The sequence below is a fragment of the Lichenostomus cassidix genome, chromosome 6 (genome assembly GCF_008360975.1).
Source record: "Lichenostomus cassidix isolate B80296 chromosome 6, HeHo_3.0, whole genome shotgun sequence".
Taxonomy (NCBI): domain Eukaryota; kingdom Metazoa; phylum Chordata; class Aves; order Passeriformes; family Meliphagidae; genus Lichenostomus; species Lichenostomus cassidix.
Genome location: NC_139487.1, coordinates 12,100,435 through 12,120,069, shown reverse-complemented (window position 1 = coordinate 12,120,069; position 19,635 = coordinate 12,100,435). Strand labels below are relative to the sequence as shown.

Here is a 19,635-nt window from a genome sequence, read left to right as displayed (position 1 = left end):
GACACTGGGTGACCCTTCCTATGCCCATGGGTGATGTTTATCTTCTTGGCCAGGCAGTGTTTCATGATGCTATCTTGGGTCTGCCATGAGGCCTCTCCACCCCAAAGAAAGAAGCTTGAGTTTGCTGCAGCCTAGTTTGGGGGAGAAAGGAGCCCAAGTCCTGGACTGAAGCTCCTACTTTTAATGAGCTGCATCCAGGCTCTCTGCTTGCTGATGAACATCCCTCAGTGGGACAAGCGTGTTTCTAACAAGCCATGTGATGTGACTGCTCCAAGAGCCCCATGGCCCTGTGGATGATCCATGCTCCTCCCTCCAGTCAGGGAGATGTGTCAGGTCTCTGGGGCAGCAGCATTCTCACATCAGTCACATGCCTGCGTAGGGACACATAAACCACCCTGCTCCTTCAGAGAGAGCAGCCAAACCCAAAAAGTACTTAAGCACCAGGCTGTATCCACAGCAGCTTTGCTTCTGCCCGAGCTGCAACAGGCAAAGGATAATGTCTCCAACCACATGTAGCTATGGCTAGACAGCTGTAAAAGCGCCCTGAAATAATTAATAGGGGAGCAGAAAGTAGGAAAACATGTTCAAACTTGTATATCTGCTCCCTGGGCATTATTAGATCTCTTGTTAAAGCACAATTAAAGTAATAGATAAGCACATGAAATGAAACAGATGTTACTTCTGTTGGAAGTGGGGAGAAGCCACAAGTAGACACCTCTGCGCTCTGCTTTTCTTAAGCTGCTTATCTCAAGCTGCTCTTGTCCTGCACCCAAAACAGCTTTGAGGACTTTCAGAATGGCACCTGTAGCAGTCTGGGCGGTGTTTGGGTCCAATGTGCTTCTGGCATGCTTGGAACTGTGGCGATGTTTGTAAAATGATGTCCTGCTGCCCTTCCCCTGTGCATCACAGCTGTGCTCTAGCTGTCCACCCCTCCTGCCTTGGCAATTCTGGGGGCTCCTGGCAGGGCAGGGAGCTCTGTGGCCAGCTATTCTGGGGCAGCAGCCACACAAAGGCAAGCCTGGGACCAGTGCAGCAAAGCCTCAGCCATTTGGCCACTCCTTTTTTTGCTGTCCCCAGCCGTACTGGAGGGGCAATGGAGCACAGAGACCCCCTGAAGTGCTATTGCCATCTCGCATCAGCTCTCCCCCTGCCCTGGGGAGCAGGACATGGTGCAGTTTATTGCTTATGGACAGAGGAAGAGGCTTGCTCCGGGCTTATAGAATTAGCAAACCATCCTCAAGACAGACCTTCCCCCCACCCTCCCCGAGCTTATAGCAGTGGATTCCCTCTTCAGATCACATGGATTTATGCCAGCTGACAGTTCAGCTCAGCAGGGTTTCTAGGTTTCTAGGTTGTAGCTGGAATCTCCCCCGGAGGATTCAAGTAATCCCAACAGCTCACATCACTCTGGAGATGGTCACTGCAGCCAGTGCCCGCCAGCCCTCCCCAAAACCACAGTAACTCCACAGCCTGCCTTGGTCTCACTGGGGAGCAGAGGAGTTGCTGCCAAGCTGTGGCCAGCCCAGCTTCCATTTCCCATTGCAACAGGAAGGAAACCTCATTGCCAAGAGTCAGAGCCAGACTTATCCCCGCTTGGGAAGAGCAGCAAGTGTTAATTGCTCTCCGACAATGAGTCACACCTGATCTGGGCTTGTCCTGTGCTCCGGTGAACTCTATGCCTTTTCCCTGCTGCGCCTCTAATTTCAGGGCTGGCTGGGAACAGGAATAAAGCTCCTTCAATAACTGCGTGTGGCGGAAATGTCAGTGTTCCAGCTTGTTTACAGCCTCACTTCAGATGGTAACCACACCAAAGATGTCACGTTGGTCTGCAGCAGAGCCTGACCAGGGGCTGGACAGGCATGGGAGGCTGCTGGGCAGTCCCAGCAGGAGGGCTTGGCCAAAGGCTGTTGGAGGCCAGGATGTGGCTGCCACAAGAAGAGGAGTGAGCATGGTGCAGGTGTGATGGGTGAACGCCTGCTGGCCCACGCCAGCAGCAGGCGGGTGAGCTGATCCAGCAGGGCTAGGTGTGCCCAAGTACTGCCCTGGTAGAAAAATGCCAGGGCAGGAGATAAGCTGCTAAATCGATTATATTTTTATAGCCTTTCTTAACGTTATCCGAGCATCCGATAAACCTTGTCATGCCAATCCAGCACGGAGGCTGTCTGGCACCCTGGGAGCGGTGGTGTAGAAACCCTCTGACACTGCCCCTGAAACATGGACTGTCTCTCCCGAGCTGTGAATCAATGCCACGTTCCAGTGCCCCCACTCCTGCTGGGTGTGTGCAGCATCACTATGGGGAGACACACTGGGACACGCTGCAGCGGGACATCCTCTTCTCCGTGCTGCTCCTGTCTCCTAGTGGTGCTGGCACCAACACATTGCTGCCTGCTGGACACCTTGAGTCCAGTGCCATACCGCTGCTGCCATCCCAGTACCCTCTCCCCTTCCCGGTGTGCCCCAGCTCCGGGCGGGCTGTTGGGGTTCGGGGCAATGTGGGTGCACTGGGGAGAAGGCTGAGCAGGGGTCATGGTAACCAGGAGTGACCAGGTGAATGGAGGATAAGTGCCTGGCTGCCACAGGGGGACTGTGGCTGTGGAGGAAGATGCCTGTGAACCCCCTTTTCGCAGTGCCCAGTTGTGCTCCCGGGGTTCCATTGCAGGGGGGGCAGTCCCCGGACCCCTTTCCAGACAGTTCCGCCACTCATAACATGGCGGCCCGAGCACGGCCGCAGACTCCCACCCCGTTGCGCCACACTCAAGATGGCAGCACCTGAGAGGCGACCCCGCCCCTCCCGGTTCGCCCTAAGCGCGCTGAGCCAATGGCGAGCCGAGAGCCGCGCCGCCCGCCCAATAGACGAGCGCCGGAGGCGGGTCCGGGCGCGGGGTGCCCCTGGGCTCCCGTCCCGGGCCGCAGTCGGGCCGGGGAGGCGGGAGCGGGGGGTGGGGGGGATGGCGAGGAGGCTCCGCGCCGCCATGGCCCTGCTGCTGCTCCAGGCCCTGCCCGAGGGGCTTCCCGCCGGCGTGGAGCCCGCCCAGGTAGGGGGGTCTGGGGTCGCGCCGTGCCGGGGAGCTGCGTCCCTGGGGCCGGGGGCGGTTTTGAGCGCGGGGGGCTGCGCCGGCCTTTGGGGCAGGGGGTCCGGCGGGACTGGCAGGGTGTGCATGGGGTGCCAGGGGGAATGGGCTTTTGGGGGTCCGCCTCAGGTTTGGGGAGCCCCTTGACTTGAGTGGAACTGGAGGATATGCAGAGCCCTGGGTCTGGGGCTGCCTGTGTACCGTGGAGATGGAGAAGTGGTGTAGGGATCCAGGCACGGGTGGCAGTGCCGCTTGCAGGGGCTTTGTGCGGCACGGTGGCTGCAGGACTGGAGAGAAGGGTGTTTGACTGGACACCGAGGGAAAGGTGGCTGTAGTGAGGGTAGGAGGCTGGAGCTGGCAGGTGCGCGGGGGCCTGTGGGTGGAGGTGCAGGTGTCTTTTGGTGACAGGGAGCAAGGTGACCTGTGAGGGGACAGGGCTGAAGGAGGTTTGGAGTAAGCTGGAGGGTGGCAGTGGGGCAGCTGGCCGGAGGACGCGGGTCAGCAGGAAAGTGAGACTTGTGTGGTGCTGCCCAGGACAGATGAGCTGGTCTCCCCGTGGCAGGAACAGCGGAGATGAGGTTCGGCACAAACCTGCGGCCAGCGGGAAGGAAGAGAGAGAGAGATCTTCAACTGAGATGAGGGGAACTAGGCCTTGTCTTTGTAGGCTCTGACCGCCCGCTTGCTACCTTTGTCATGCTTGGAAAGAGTTTTAATGAAGTTGGCTCCCTCTTTTTCATCTCTTTACTCTATGTTTCCTGTCTATGCTGCAATATGTACTGTTCGCATCTCCAGTGGTGGTCTCGAGTGTAGACACCTATAACTTCTCCCACCTTGATGTGTATGTTCAGTGACACTCGATGAGGACTGCACCTGGCCAAGCAACCTGTGTACAACCTGGATCTTATGGTTCATGGAGTCAAAATGTCTTTTTCACCCCATGTAGAACATGGATGGATGGAGTATGATGACTTCTGATTTGATATGGTGTATTCTGTATAAGGTACAAATTGCACTTTGTGTTTGTTGAAGGTGAGAGATGGTGAGATGCTGATCTGTGCCAGTAGGTCACAGGTACCATGGGGTGCATTGTGCTTAATGTACAGATGCAGATGGATGTGTCCTTCTAGAAGGGGTCCACTAAAATACTTCTCAGTACTTCTGCAGAAGGAGGAGGTGAGGAGTTTGTCTATGTTTACAGATAATGTTCCTCTTTTGAATTCTATTTTTCTTCCCGAGGTGTTGAGAGCACTAGATCTACTTTAAAAGCTGTGTAATTCCCTGTTGGTAGTGCCATGCCAAATCCCTTTCAGCCACACTGAGGCTAAAGCTTGGCTGTTGCTGCCCTAGGGAGCCAGATGCAGGATTGTGTTGAACTGTGTGTTTTCCACATTGTCTCAACTGCCTTTAACAGATGGAAGTCCTGGTGCTTGCTCCATTTCACCTGCAGGCTGAGGTGCATAAACTAAATGTAAACAAGCACATCTCCGAACCGTTTTGCCTTCTGGTTGTTGTGGTATTCCAGCTGTGAGCGCTAGTCAGGTAGTAGGATTATCTGTATGGTAGCTGTGAGTCTCTTCAACCCAATACATGGTGAAAAAAAGTCATACCTGCTCTGAAGACTCTGCAAGATGCTCCCTGCTTCAGACAGTTTAGACATTAGTTAAAGGAATAGGAAGTAGAAAACGAGGAAAGGAAAAAGGAGGAGGGCGTGGAAGCAATCGTGCAGTTGGATTGCATGTGGAATAGTGGCATTTGTGACTTGTGGATATAATCTTCAGTCAGTGCACCAGAAATAATCTTAAAATAATATGTCTTGAGTGGTACAATACATGAGAGTGGGGGAGAACAGCTTTGGCTGCCTACGTTTTCTTTAAGAGCACTTGGATAGGGATGCATCTTTTACTCATTTCCTTTCCATAGTTTGTCTATATAAAACTCTCACAGCTTATTTTAGATCTTAAATATATACCCTGTCTGTCAAAAGGCTGGTATTATCTCACTGCACACTAGAGATTGACAGCTGCCCACTCAAAACTGAGAGTGGTAATGTAGGATCTTGAGAAATGAGCATGTAACAAAATTTCATCTGCTTTGGTGTTGCCTTAGAGCCCGATTTCCTCAGAGCCAATGGGTTCATAGAGAAGACCTGCAACGGGGCAGTGCTGGACTTGGAAGATCTCTGCACCAAACGTTCCTGTGTTTCTGCCTCAAACCCTGACAGCATTTGTCTCTTGTCCTTTCCAGAGTGCTGTTGCCCTTGCTGCCTCTGGTGACTGCTGCCTACTTCCAAGTACCTTGCAGACATTTGCTATGTCCTGATTGCTTCTGCTGTCAGGGAGAGCTTCTTGCTCAGGGCCTCTGCCTCCTCACCTGGAAGAACCCTATCACAGACCCGGTGGTCTAAGGCTGGGCTGCAAGAAATGTGTCCTTTAAATAATTCAGGAGGTGGAGCTGTACTGCCTAGCACTGAACAAACATTCAGGAGAACACACTGTGCTCTGCAGGAGGGTCTGATTTTTCAGGTTAAAGTAAGTCCAGGCTGCCCAGGATTGTCAAAGACCTTTCTTTTAACTGAGGTGGATGGAGGAGAAAATGATGAACTTCATGATGACAAATGGTATTATCTTCTGTCCTGTGTCCACATTTATCTGTCTCCATGACTGGTCATTGCAGTTTCACTTCTAATCAGAGCACAACTCTGTTAACTCGAGTGGAAGCATTTATTAATAGATTACAGACAAAAGTATTCCAATTATGTTGTAATAAAATCAGGATAAACATCACAGGAAGAAGAAATCTAGTCATGTTCAGTAGCAGCTGTAGAAGTGTAGCCTTAGCAGCGCACCTTAGCTGTGTGCTCCCTCTCAGAGAAGGAAATAAGAAATTAATATATTTTAAAATGAACTGGATAAAATTTGTAATTAAAAACTTCAAACATTAATCATTTTTTCTATTGTAGTTTGTCTCCACAGGGCAGAATAAAGGTTATTTGACCATCTCCACTATCTCTCTGCTTCCCACGCCTGCAGCTTAATTATCACATAGTTTTCTCAACTTTTGTTTTCTTTAAAAACAAGAGCTTTAAGTGAATGTTAACTATGTGACAAGTCTGTGGAATCTGTCTTTCTCTAATAAGGTGGTTTTGAGCCAAACTCTGGCAGAAGCATGTTCCTCTTAAAGACCGATTTCATCCCAAATTAAAAAGTTCACTGAAGCACTGAGACTTGAGGCATGATTCATCATATGTGACAAAAGAGGACAGATCCTTGCTTTCAGGAATAACTCTGCATGACTGTCACTGTGGCTAACACCCCTGTACTACAGAGTTTCTGTCCAAGGCTGTGACCACAGCTCTGGTTGCACCAATGTGGAGTTACCATGCTTCATCCAAGAGTTTGGCTGGATTTAGGCCCTATCAGAGCATCACTTCAGGCAGTTCGTGAACTGAACAGCAGAGTTTCAATTCCAATGTAACAGTAGCTCCTCATCTGTAAATGTAAAACATTTTTTTTATTAAGGTAAAGGTAATTAGTTATAACTGCATGCGTGTCTCCTGAAATTCGTCAGGTTTGTTCAGGAGGGGAGCTGCTTCTGTAACCATAGGATGTATTTTGTCTGCTATGTCTTTGTCTGTGGCTCTTGGTTTTTTGGCTTGCTAATTTCCACAATTTTGGCAGGAGGCAGCAGAGATCAAAGTACGTGGTGTACTTGCTCAGAAGAGGAACCTCTGAATAACTGCAGGCTGGGTTAAGGACTGCACTTTCTGTGGTGATTATACCACCGTGAACTCCAGTGTCTCATCTGTATAGCACTCTTTCTTGCTGATTAAACGTTGTTTGTGAGTTGCACTCATGACTACACACAATGCTATAAGAATTTCTCCTTGCATCTCTGCAGCTGGGCAGCAGATGGAAAGCCTGGTCTGAATATGTCCAGTGAACCCTGGGAAGGAGAGTGGCTGTTTTCTTCAGCAGAGTCAAAACATCTCTGTGACTGACACCCATCGTTGCCTTTCTGAGAACTTTACTGCCACCCTGCAAATATTAGTTAACAAAATTACAACACCTCTTTAAGAATGAATTTAGGCAACTGATGTCCTGGAAAGGAACTTGGAAAGTTCCATTTCCCAGAGTTGTTTTGTTATGGTTGGGGATTTTTCTATCCTCCCAGCCTGTTGGGCCAGGTCAGCCACATCTGGCTAGTGGGAGCATCCAGTACCAACTGTCCCTGAGCAGTGACTCCGCTGTGTGAGGTGCTACTGGGCAGCAGGGATCCTGCCCAAAGTAGTGATCCTGCCATCGGCCCTGCTAGGGAGGCCAGAGGATGGACGTGCTCAGTGTTTGGCCACATTTCAACAGCAGTTGCTCAGCCTTGGCTGTAAGACCCACTGAACCCTCACTTTGATTCCTAGAAGTGCTGCTCCCCTAAGCATCTTCAACAGCTGTTTTTCTGCTGGCAAAAGTGGAAACTGTGCTCTTTTATAGGGCTCTGTCAGCCTGTATTAACCTAGTGTTATGTTAATGTTCATCTTTCTGTGGCACTAGAAAGGCACTAATGTTGGTAATAGTTTGTGTTTCTTTATAATTCTCCATATGGCCATCCTCTGAGGGAATGGGCAATATATTTAGTAAATGTAAACCGCCTACCTTTTCTTTTTGCCTTTTTTTCCCCCCTTTAAGTCACATTGGGAGGATTGGCAGGATTGAACAGACATTAGCTTGTGGCAAAAAGCTATTGTTGGGCTAATGATCCTCTGGCCTACTTCTCCATGCAGTGCTGTCTCTGATGTGCCCTGTGGTTGTGGCTGTGCCTATTCAAAGGTCTCCTTGTCAGGCATGTCCTGCAGTTGCAGTAATGCCGAGCTGCACGTGGCCTTTTGTTCTGTCTCCTGACAACATGTACTTGGTACCAGGTTTGGGGACATTCCTCTGATCTGAGCTGCCCTGCTTTACAGGGTAAGAATTTGCCCTTTCTGGTTAGCTGCATAGGAATCCTCTGAGCTTATTAATACATTTAACCAGTGACTTTATGGCTCTACATAGTTCTGTCTTGTGTTTGTTTCAGGGTGTTCATGAATCCAGGAGAACCAGGCAAACTGTGCTGGTGTTTTTGCAACATGAGGGAAAGGATTCAGCGTGTCAGAGATCTCAAAAGCTGCCTCGAAGCTGGGCTGGTGACAATCTTGGAAGGGCTGTTAGTCATGGCAGGGCAGAGATGCTCATTGTGCATTGCAGGACAGCCTGAATGTGCCGGTTTTGGTCTGTGCTTCTGAGTCAGAAGGAAAAGAGCACAGGGTGAGGGATAGTATTCTTTATTGAGTCCATTGAGTTCATTGAGAGATGCTGAAAGTGAAGATGGGTCCCTACTTTGCCCTGCTGTCTTGTGTGATTAGAAGGCCCACCGCTAAGAAGAGACATTTTGAGATGCCAACACCTGGGTGCTGTGGCAACAGAGCTCTGACAGGTGATTGTGTGGCTGAGCCTGTGAACAATGCACATAACAAACATGCCTGAAATAAAAGCTGGCTGGAGAGGACAGGCTTGCCAAGCAGGAATTGCATGCCCCTACCTTGCTTGTTAAAAGAAGTGTGTTGGTGTGGCAGTCACAAATGAAGCTTTTTCCATTATTTCATCAGCAGCAGATATAGTTTGACTGCAAAGGAAGGCTCAAGGTGCTGCAGAGACCTGCTGTTTATCTGCTTGGATGAAGAGAAACTTGATTCTTCTCTAATGATGTGATTATCAGTGGGATCACCACCTCCAGTATTATTTTTAGATGATGGCTGTGGTCTGTGCAACAGCTTCTGAAACGGTCGTGGAGCAGTTTATATGCAGGGCTTTGCTAGGTGCAAAGTGAGGTAGGTGATGGTGGCAGACTGATGCAGCAGGACAAACCATTTAATGCCAATTTGGCCAATGCTCCCTGGCATGCTGTGCCCTGAACAACACCTGCAAATAGAAGGGAGAGACTTCATTTTGTGTGGAGGCAGCTTGTGGTGCTGCTTATTTGCAGGCCTTCTCTGCTGAGCCATCCATCCACCTGGCATCACCTGAGGTTGGTCCAAACTGGTCAGACAAAAAACGGACATGAGAAATGGGTTGTGTAGGAGATTTAGATGCAGTTTTCTGACTATTCCTTCTTCCCAAGCACTTTTATGCTGGCACATTGTAAACCAAATCCAGCCACTGACAGTGCGCTGGAGGCTTGCGAGCGAGTAACTGAGAGCAGATCGCCAGGGGACAGAGCTTTGGCCAGCAGCATTTTAAATGGCATCTTGCTGACAGTGGGTTGCAGAGGTGCAAGTGGGTATGGCAAGCAGCTACCAGGACTGACAAACTGCAGGGCACTGGGTTTAGGGAATAAGAGACAACGGGGACCTTTCTTTTCTCATAGAGGATCAAGACCTTATGTTCCTGACTGCAGTCTTTAGGACTAGCAGAGGAAAGAGTGAACCTCAAGAAAGGAAAGATGTGCTAGCAGTAAGAGGAATCTTCCTTCTTTCCTCTTTAATCTTCTCCATTACTATGAGGTGGAAGTTTGTTAGTTCTAGTGGAGATGTGTTTTTATTTCATCTCTAGTTTTGGTGTGTGCAAAGCGGTAATAAAAATTTCAGAGGCAACTCAAGAGCAGAGGTCCACGGGGTTTGTTGTTTTGTTTGGGTTTGGTTTTTTGTGTTTTGGTTTGGGGTTTTTTTGTTTGTTTTGTTGTTTGTGAGGGTTTATTTTTGAGATCTGGGAGGGAACATGGGAAAAGCAGAAACTAACCCTATCTTGGCTCTACTTCAGGCTGAGGGAGCTTGTCAAGATACTGATTTGCTAAATGTCCTGGAGAGGGAGAGAGAGTGACTTGAGCAGAAAATGGCTTTGTTAATGAAAGAAGATAGTTCACAGAAGAAGGTGAGCTTCATGTAGTTATCAGTGTCTGTCTCCCCATCCATTTTGAAGCTACTGACCGACTTGAATGAAATTTGATAGGAAGGTACCTCAAAGATACATAAAACTTCAACAAAATTCCTGAAAACAGATAGGCATAGAGACACCTTAAAAACTCCAACAAGCAGGGAATCACGGAGTGAGAAGCTACATTTGTGAGCTTATTAACACTGCAAAATTTGTGAGTTAGGTTGACTGAATTGATATATGCCCTACCTCAGCTAGAGCTCAGAGTTCATGAGCCTGCTAAGTCAGTCAGCCTTGTGGAACACACTGATGGGAGGTCAGGTTTATGGAGCTCCAGTGGATACAGAGCTGCTTTTATTTTTCTTTTTGCCTCTTGCTGGCTGAAGAGCAAATTAAAGGTGAAAAGGTTGATAATCTGTAGAAACAGCTATGAAAAGTGTGTTTTGCCAGGAATCTCACGAGCTATCTTGAGCTTTCCCTGCATAAAAGGTGTCAAGTGTTCCTTTGGAAGCAGGGAAGACACTTGACCATTAATGACTTGCCTGCAGACAGTGCAGAGGCTTTTTAGTGAGCAGAACTGATTCACTCTTTCCTCTTGTGTCCCAGCACATAGATGTGACCGGCTGACCACCAAGTACTGTTGTCCACAAGAGACCATTTTTTTTTTTAACTTTTTGTGGAATCAGAGCTCATAATCAAGACAGTCTGTGATAATGCTGCCAGTCAAACAACAGTGTAATTGTGGCAGCCACACCAGACGCCTGATACAGAAAGAGTGCAAAATATGCACAAGTCCTCTCCTTTGCCACATTCTGTGTTCCTCACTCTTTGTAATAAGCTTTTTATTTGTTTACACTGTATCAGTAGTTGCTTGGTTTTTTAGAAACCTCTTTCTCTGGGGTCCTCTTTAAATCCCAGGTGGTGGATGACTGCCATCAGGAACCCACAGGAACTGCATGTCTTTTGCCTCCAGCAGAAGATCAGGCCATCCTGTTGCATAAATTATCCCCTGTGACAGCCATCCCACTCGTGGTGGGCAGAAAATCCATCCCACAGAGTTAGCATTCTGTAAAAACACCTTTTAGAGCTGAGCTAAACAAGAATTAGGAGTGACTCGTGTGGAATGAAAGGGTTAAATAGGGGCTGAGATCAGAATGAGCCAGGAGGTAAGGGAAGGGCTGGAGGAGGTGGTGGGCATAGTACAGGGGTGTTGTAAACACTGAACAAAGCCTTTGAAGAAGGCAGTGTCTTCAAGGCCATGACACTGAGCTGATTTAATCCTGGGCTGACTTCATCACATCCTGTGTATAAATTGTAACTGTATAATTACCAAACTTGCCTCTCTTCTTGGGGGGAGGAATGACTTTTCTTCATACGTGATCTGAAAGGTCTCTACTCTGCTGGGACAGCATGTTACAAAACTACCTGAATGCATGTGAAAGTCATGACTCATGTCTGGGTCTCCTGCGTGATGAATTCCTCCTGTCATGAATTTCTTAGTGGTTGTCTCATTTGTTCATTTTCAGATTGCTTTTCAAACAGTGAATGCTGAAGAGGAGGAGGAGGAGGGTTGTGCCTGTGTTGTGTTGTCTTCAAATTACCTTGTCGTTTTGACTTCTGTCTTTTTAGAAGATGCAAACTTCACAAACAGCTTGCATTTGACTCTCCAACCTCCTGTGATCTGCAGCTTAGATAAAACAGGCTTGCAGACATCTGTCATTGCTGATTGTCTCTGTTTACTGACACTTAGCACTTGGACTCCAACAGAGCCTGTCTAAAATCGCTGTGTCAAAAATAAGGGCTCTTATTTTCCTCTACTTTTTTCCTAGCTGTATTGTTTTCTTTTTGTCTCATGGTTTTGCTCTTTTTTCCTATCCATCTCACTAGGAGTTTTTGCATCTCACATACTTGCCTATTAATATCACTCTCATGTTTGTGGCTCATTGTTTTTACTGAGTTTTTTGCTTTTCTGCTCTGTCCTTTTATATCTACTTTCCAGAGTCCATGATCATACTAAACCAGTGGTTAGGTTGTCGAAACAAGAGCTGGGAGGTTTTTCTCATCAGATCCCTTTTGTGGTCTTAGGCCCATCCTTTGACTGCAAAGTCCAAGGATCATCATGCCAAAGATGAATTCAGGAGGTCTGGAGCAATCATTGCATGTTCTGAAACTTGCAGTCTGCTTTCTCTAGATGGACTAGCTGAAGAACCAGTCCTCCTTTATTTTCAGCATGATATATATATTTATTGAGAAAGCATTGTGCCGGGAAAACTTTAGTTTAAGGGCCAGACAAATCTGTTGCTGCCTTGTTTCACTTTTGCTGGCATGTAACTTCAGGCTGGTATGAAATGTAAGGGCTTGCTGAATTCCTGGTGTGGATGAGGCTCAGACTAATCTCCTTTTTTCACAGCGTTTAACTGAGCAGGTAAACTTTGGGAAACACAAAGAGTGACAGTGATGGTTTCTTGTCCGTGTTATATTATCTTACAGTATGTAATAAAATCTCTTCTTGCTGTGATCCTGCTCTAAAAGATTTTAGAAGTACAACCAAAGGAATAAATACATTCAGTGTGTCCTAATAAAACACTAAATCTGCATATGTAAGCAGTGAACATTTTGGCTTTGGCTGGAAAATGTAGAGGTCTTCAGGGGAGGAAAGCAGCACTAGACAAGATGCTCATGGTGACTTGGCTGGGTGGTGTGTGCCCCTTGCATCTTGATCTTTTGGAACCAAACAAATGGAAGGTATATTTGTGTCTATGATGCTGGGTACCTTGCGTGAGTGTAATCTGCAGGCTGGCTCAGCTGCTGCTGTTGATGTAGCCATTATCATTACACAAAAAAAGTTAATTTTACAGTTCTGGAAACCTTAAGTTCTAGTGGCACTTCACAAGCTGGGACAGATTCTGAAATGAGTGACCCTAGATTTTGTTTATTTGTATTCTTGTGCTGAGAGTTCTTATTATCAGTAGCTCTTGTCTCGTATCGGCACTGCCTGCCAACAATCCTTCTGGAGGCTCTTTCCTTTAGGACAGGGTGCAAGGTAAAACTTATTTATGATTTTAACTAGTGTCTCTAATTAAAGAAATGGTCTTTAAACATACTACTTTTATCTGGTTCAACCTATTCACTCGTTCATTTACAGCTCTTGCACTGCTTCTGTGTTGGTCAGCTTTTTCCCTATCCTGGCAACAGGCATCTTGCATATGCTACACTCACAAGGGCTCTCGAGGGTGAAGTGTTTTGCTGGTTTACTTAACTCAAGATTAGTGCAAAGATAAACAATGGGGAAAAAAGTAGGAAATTTCTTTGGTTTATCTGTTGTTGGTTTGGTTTTTTTTTTTTTCAGAATGAATGTATAAATATTATTTAAAAATATTTTTAAAGCCCCAGTATACTCCCAAGTCCTTCCTTTGACACACAAGTAGTTTTGCAAGAACCCTTCACTTGTGATCCTGGCTTACCCCATGATATTAAGAAAGTAATTTCACATTTCTCATCTACAATGGGGATATTAAAATGGCAAATATGCTATGAACTGTATTTTTTGTATCAAAATACCGTGGGATTGTGTGCTACCAGCTCTATAAATACTGTGTAATTTTCCTCTTCAGCTGGATGTCTGGATGAAAGTCTTCAGGTCTAAATTATTAATTGTTAACTAAGAAACACTTGCTTTTCTTCTGCAAGGTTTTGCTTGAAAGGTTTTTAATGCCCTCAAGTACTATGGTCAAACTTTACCTAATTATTGAGATACAGTTTTATTGTTCTTGGCTTCTTCTGTGGTTGAGTGGAGGCTGTTCTTCTATTTATCTGGAAAGCATTACTGTAAATAATCAACATGTGAAGACACACGAGGATTGAGCTTTTGTGCCTCTCACGAATTGCATGTGCTCTGTTTACTGCACAGAAAACAATTAGTTCAAGTGAAAGCTTTTCCTTCTTTGCAGCTCAGTTAATTGTGGTTCTGTAGAAAAGTCAAGACATGGAATTTCTTGTATCTTATTTCCCTTTGGAGACAACAGCACACAGATGCAGACTGGGGACTAAAGCAGCAGGTTCAGTGAGCAGAGCAGTGGGAGGAGCACAAGCTGGCTGAAGTGCAGATGCAGAATCTGAGAAGGGAGTGCAGAACCCAGACTGGCAGCGCAAACTGTTTTTACAGCTGCACTTTGGCTTCTGGATGCTTAGTACAGGGTAGTCTCTTTTCTAGGGCTTTGAACTGCATACCAAAATCTTCAGATGGCCATGAATCATGAGAGCCTGCCATGCAAACCTTGGAGAAAGAAAGGGAGAGGGAGCCTGGAGCAGGTTGCCAGCAGGTCCTGATCATTACGGGATGCTCTTGGGCTGGGCAGGCAGGAATGACTTCCAATTGCCCGTGAGATGTCATGGACGTCATCACGAAAGATTGCCCTGCTTTCTTTGGCACTGGGAATTTGACTACCCAGCAACCCAGCTGCTGGGAAGGCTCAGACATCTGTTTTAAGTTCTTTACAGGATGAGATACTCAACCTTTCTGCAAAGAGTAAGATCATCTGATGTGTCTAATTTTATATGTGCACACAGAAAAGACATCCTTAATTTTCAAACAAGCACGTGTCTTGCACTCTTTCTATTTTACATTTCACCTTTCATTTAGGTGGTGAAATGAACCTTGTAGTTTGACTTGGTAATTCTTTAGTGCTAACCTGTCTTCTCCTCAGGTGTTTGGGCTTTCCATGGAGCAGAAGCCTTTCAGATAATCCTTGTCCTTCTGCAAAGAGGGAGCAGGCTATTTCTGTGTGGGTGGTGGGTGTTCATCCTTGCATTTGTTGCTCTCATTAAAGTAAGAGCTTGTTCAGTTTGTGCCAATAACACCTTTGATCCTCTTATGTAAATACAATGTTGGGTGTCCTGCAGAAAAGACCTCTTTAAAGTGCCTTGCAATGTTATGCTGCTACATGGTGGTTAATAAAAGTTCATAAACCCATACTGGACTGGAAACCAAGTACAGTTCTCCATATTGTATTCTGCAGCACACACGATTTATTCTCAGCTGATTGACCTCATGTGGACTTGTGCCTGTGTAAGTAGCAGCTGAAATCAGTTGTCTGAACACTAATCTGCAAGTTGCAGACAGTAGGTTATTATTTAGTGAGAATGGTCTGCAAGTCTCTTGCTGCAGCATTTTCATTCAAAAGGTCACTTCCGTGAGTTCGTGCACAGCTGAATTTAATGTTCTTTCTCAGCAAGGCAGGCCACACTGGAGAGTGCATAATTATAATAAATACAACTTTGTTCTCAGCTGAAAAATCCATCTGAAATAAATTTTTCCAGCCCTTCCAAGAAACGCTTTTAGTAAGATAAATAAAAGCAATTCTTGCCGATTTCACATTCATTCAGTAGGAATGTTGGTGGGTGTAGGGTGCCTCCACTTAAGTCACTCATCACAGTGCCTTCTGGGCTCAGTCAACTTGTATATTCAATAGCTGGCTAAGGATAGCATTTGCAAATTGGGTTTCTCGCAAACCAATTAAACCCAAGTTCATTATTTCTTACTTGGTTGGAATCCTGGTTATTATTTTGAGTGAAATTGTTCTTAGCAACAAGGACAGAGAGTTCAGTTAGACTCTCAACTCAGACAAACTTTAAACAATGCTTTGATAGGTACATCTGGTTTTCGGGATGTGTATGTATTTATACAAGCTTTTGTGGCTTATTTTCTGGTTGGCACTTCTGTGTAGTCAAAGTAGATTTGTTTTCTTCTGTGTTCTGTTTCGCAACAGTGGAAATACTGCAAAAGTCTTGGCCTAAATATGGAAGAAAAAAGAAAATACAGAAGAAAGAGTTGTACTTTCCCCCTTAACTTCTAAGCAAGTACTTAAAAAAAATCCCTTCTTTGCTTTCATCTTCCAAGAGACTGAACAAAGTGTGAAATGTTCTATCTTCACTTTCTTTTATTTTTTTGTCTAGGTATAGCAAAGAGGCTCTGCTAGTTGATTGGGATACTCCTACTGGAGGCAGCTGAGTTTTCCCATAGTTCTCCTGGGTTCATGTGCAGGTCTGGTTACCTTTGAGGTTTCAGGGGGTCTGTGCAGGGTGATCCTTAAATGTCTCTGTGCTTTCCCTGCAGAGACTCTACATAAACAGTTTGCAAACTCCTCCACTCAAAGCTTCCACAGCTTTTGGTTTGGGAACTACCAGGTTCCCAGTTGTTCTTACTATTGTACCGTTGGATGTTGCTGCAAGGTCACCCTTCTGCAGAGCTCTGCTGGGATCTGTGAGACTGCAAGGGAGAAAAGACTCACCTGGCAGTGTTAGTCGTAAATGAAAGGTAACACGGTCATTCTGCTCTTGCCCTGAATTTGGACAGCCATGTGCTGTACTGCTTGGCATGAAGAACTAGCAGAACTGCATGTAACCTGTGGTACCTGATATCTGTCTTGTCCTGTTTTCTTTTCACTTTGGAGAGAGGGAGGCATTGGAGGCCTTTCAAAGGAAAGAAAAGCTTGATATCTAGGAGAGAAGAGACTGATGACTGTGAAGAGAGAAAGCAAGGGCAGGTGGCTGAAATCTGAGTACTCTGACTTCATTAAATGGAAGTGATAGTCCTGGGCGTGAGGATGTAGGGTGGAAACTCGAATTTACTTCCATTCACCTTCTGTGTGCTAAGTTAGATATTCATCTCTCAGTGACTTGGTATCTCTTCAAGCCCCAGTGGGTTTCCATTGACACCAAGGAATGATCAAAGGGGAAATATGCTCTCCGTTGCTAGACTGGACTTGTGCCTTATGGTCACATTCATTTTATATTGATTGGGAGCAGATTTAATCAGCATTTAGATCATGATGGTTGCCTTTTTTTCTCAAAGCTAGTATCTTCTCTCCTTGCTCGTCTACTTTATTCCACTGCCTTCCTTTTCCTGAAGCAAGTCTTTGTGTTCTCTATTTTATCTCTTGAAGCGATCAGGATTTGAATACTTGGTACTTGCTAATGAAGCTTGCTTGGCAGTGAGAAGGCCAGGGAGGCTCACTTAAACTAATTGTTGTTTTAGGATCTCTCCAGGCATCCTGACCCAATGTGCAGACATGGTTTATTTTAGAAAGATTGTCTTAAGTTAGAAAATCAGCTCTTGTCCAAAAATGAAAACACACATTGATCAAAACCTAAATTTCACGTGGGTTGTGTAAACATGTAATTTGGGTTAGATCCGGGCATTGGAAAATATGCAACACAGTTGTCCAGGAAGTTCCAGTGCAAGAAACGTGGGGAACTTCAGAAAGTCACATTAACTATCTCCTTGGGGAAATGCCTCAGAAATCCTGACCTCTGCATTTCTGCCATGTGTGTGACGCTAGTGGAGATGATCATTTGAGCAGTTGCAACATTCTTGTATACATGAGTTTGCATGACAGTATGAACTGGGGAAAGAATAATGCTGTACTTCTCAAATCGCCTACCACAGACTCTCCCTCTTCCCCTGCACATGAGAGATCGCCTTGATCGCCAGAGCGCTGTCTGCTTCCATCCATGCCATGTTTCCTATGGTCAAATCACAGAAACCTTTTTCTAGGGGTACATGCGCTTGAATTTCTAGGGGTGATGGCTGTGGTGTTCTCTGCTCTTTGCCAAGTTACCATCCAGTGTGTAAGGTTTTAGGCTGACACATATCCTGTTCCTGTCCCCATCCACTAAAGTTTCCTGTGCAAGATGTTAGTTTTACTCTCCTTTTTATCAACCCTGACAAAAGTTGTTATTTAAATGTTGCTCAATATTTTCAACATGATTTTGGGATGATTGCTAATTCCTTCAACGCCTTGTTTTGTTTTAGAATTTCTAATCCCATTCTCTATGACTAAGTTCAGTTGCGTGGTTTCCTCTGCAAGGATTAGGGTTTACTGCTATAGGTACGTCATCCTGCCTTTGAAGCTGCTTGCTCACGCTTTCCTTGGCAAGCTTTGGCAGATGTGCTTAGGAATAACAAAGATTGTATCTTTTTGAAGCTGTAAAAGGGTTAATCAGAAGCATGTTTATGAAATCAGGTTGCTTACCCTTACAAGCTTTTACTCTGATCTTTTTGAATGCTTTTGGAAGATTTATCGCCTGCCTTTGTAATTTATATTTTTCTTTCCTTTCTTGAAGCTATTTTAATGCTATGTGCAATATTGTAAAAATTACCTACGGTAAGTACCTTTACTTGGCAAGTCCAAAATTGCACACCTCCTGGATGCCAACTGGAGAACATGACTGTCTTCATGCAGATGGCCTAACAGTTTTGGCTGGTATATTTGGTGTGGCTGAATGAGTGTAGGGCAGCTGAAGTACATCTGTAGTTCCAAACCAAACCCAAGCAAAGGACTTTCATCCCCCGGCAGGCAGATCGCTGTGTGTACAGATGCTTCTTCTCAAGAGCCTTTTGTAGGATTGGTCACACTTGTTGTTGAGTTTGCTTATGTGGTGGGAAGAGGGGCTGATAGGTGTTGATGGGAGTATTATTTTTCCCCAGGGAGATTAAAGATATTGCTGTGATCAGGAGATGTCTTTGGAGATTCTCCAATTAAATGGAGCACCTGCATATATGCAATACTTTTTGGAAAACGTTAAGAAGGATCTGCCCTCTGCTGGGAATTGTTAATCATGCTTTTAGCTGTATCTGCCTTGCTGGCAGATGTACCATTGTGAAATTTTTACAACCAAATAAAATATCAGAGAATGCTCTTCAAGAGGAAGTTGATAGCTGCCTTCAGCTGACGCCTCAGAATGCAGGTGAGAAGCATGTGCTTGCTTCACTGGGACCTGCACCTACCTGCACTACCATAGTACCAGGGTATTGATGCAAGGCTCCTGGATTGCAGAGAGTCTCTACAGTTCTGGTAGCGTAGATATTATGATGCCAGGCTCTATATTACGTGCATGATGCAGTTGAACAGATAGTGAAAACTTTAGTTTCTAGTAAGTTGTCTCAAAGTGGAGCTGTTTGTGCATTTTGACACAAAATGTGTCTTAATTTTCAGTAAATTCCTAAAGCCATGACACAGACTCTTGGGACTTGCTCTGTTTACCCCTGTCTAGTAGTGAATGCTGAGCTTTGCAAGTACTGGCTTTTGGTACAAACTCATGTGTTGTGTACTTGTAATACAGGGATCTTCTAGAAACCCATAGGAATCAGGTGACTGTTATTTGTGTTTTCTTGCTTGTTAAAATAGCACAAATGTAGAGTCTTACTTCTGAAGATTTCATTTCTTCCCAAGGAACTATCATCTCTTGGGATTTAAGTATTTGCTGGCACAAATCTCTGTGATCACTGTTAAAGAACTACTGAGTGTCACATCATTAGGTCACCAGTTCAAATCTAGTCCAATGGGCATTTTTATACCCGCAATGCCTTTCATCAAGATTTATTTTTGCTTGCTTAAACTAAAATTGGAGCATTTGCTATTCAAAATTATGGTTCAAGTGAAAAATAAAGACTAGAAGCAGTCCTTTCTATAGCACAAAATTCTGTTTTTCTTGCATTGGTATCTATAGATGTTTGTCAGCACACATGGAGCTTTAGAAGGAATAAAGGTTGCAGAGAAATGGATGCATTTAGTCTGGTATTTTTGGAATGCTTTTCTATGACTTTTAAATTTTAAGAGCCTTTGAATAAAATACAGGAGGTCACAGACTTTGGAGGCAAAGAG

The 19,635-nt window shown here is 45.4% G+C and overlaps 1 protein-coding gene across 5 annotated transcripts in view; it reads left to right on the top strand.

Moving 5' to 3' along the window:
- Positions 1-2,896: 2,896 nt before the first annotated feature.
- Positions 2,897-19,635, top strand: part of WBP1L (WW domain binding protein 1 like) — a 60,522-nt gene continuing 43,783 nt past the window's right edge. For 3 of the 5 annotated variants that reach the window (XM_085064946.1, XM_085064945.1, XM_085064944.1), the window contains exon 1: positions 2,921-3,035. Coding sequence is in view for 2 of the 5 variants with exons in the window: in XM_085064941.1 (XP_084921067.1) it covers positions 2,949-3,035 (87 nt within the window). In the remaining 3 variants the exon portion in view is untranslated. Of the gene's footprint in view, positions 3,036-9,856; positions 9,968-19,635 lie in introns of all 5 variants that reach the window. The other 2 variants (XM_085064942.1, XM_085064941.1) reach the window with 2 other exon arrangements.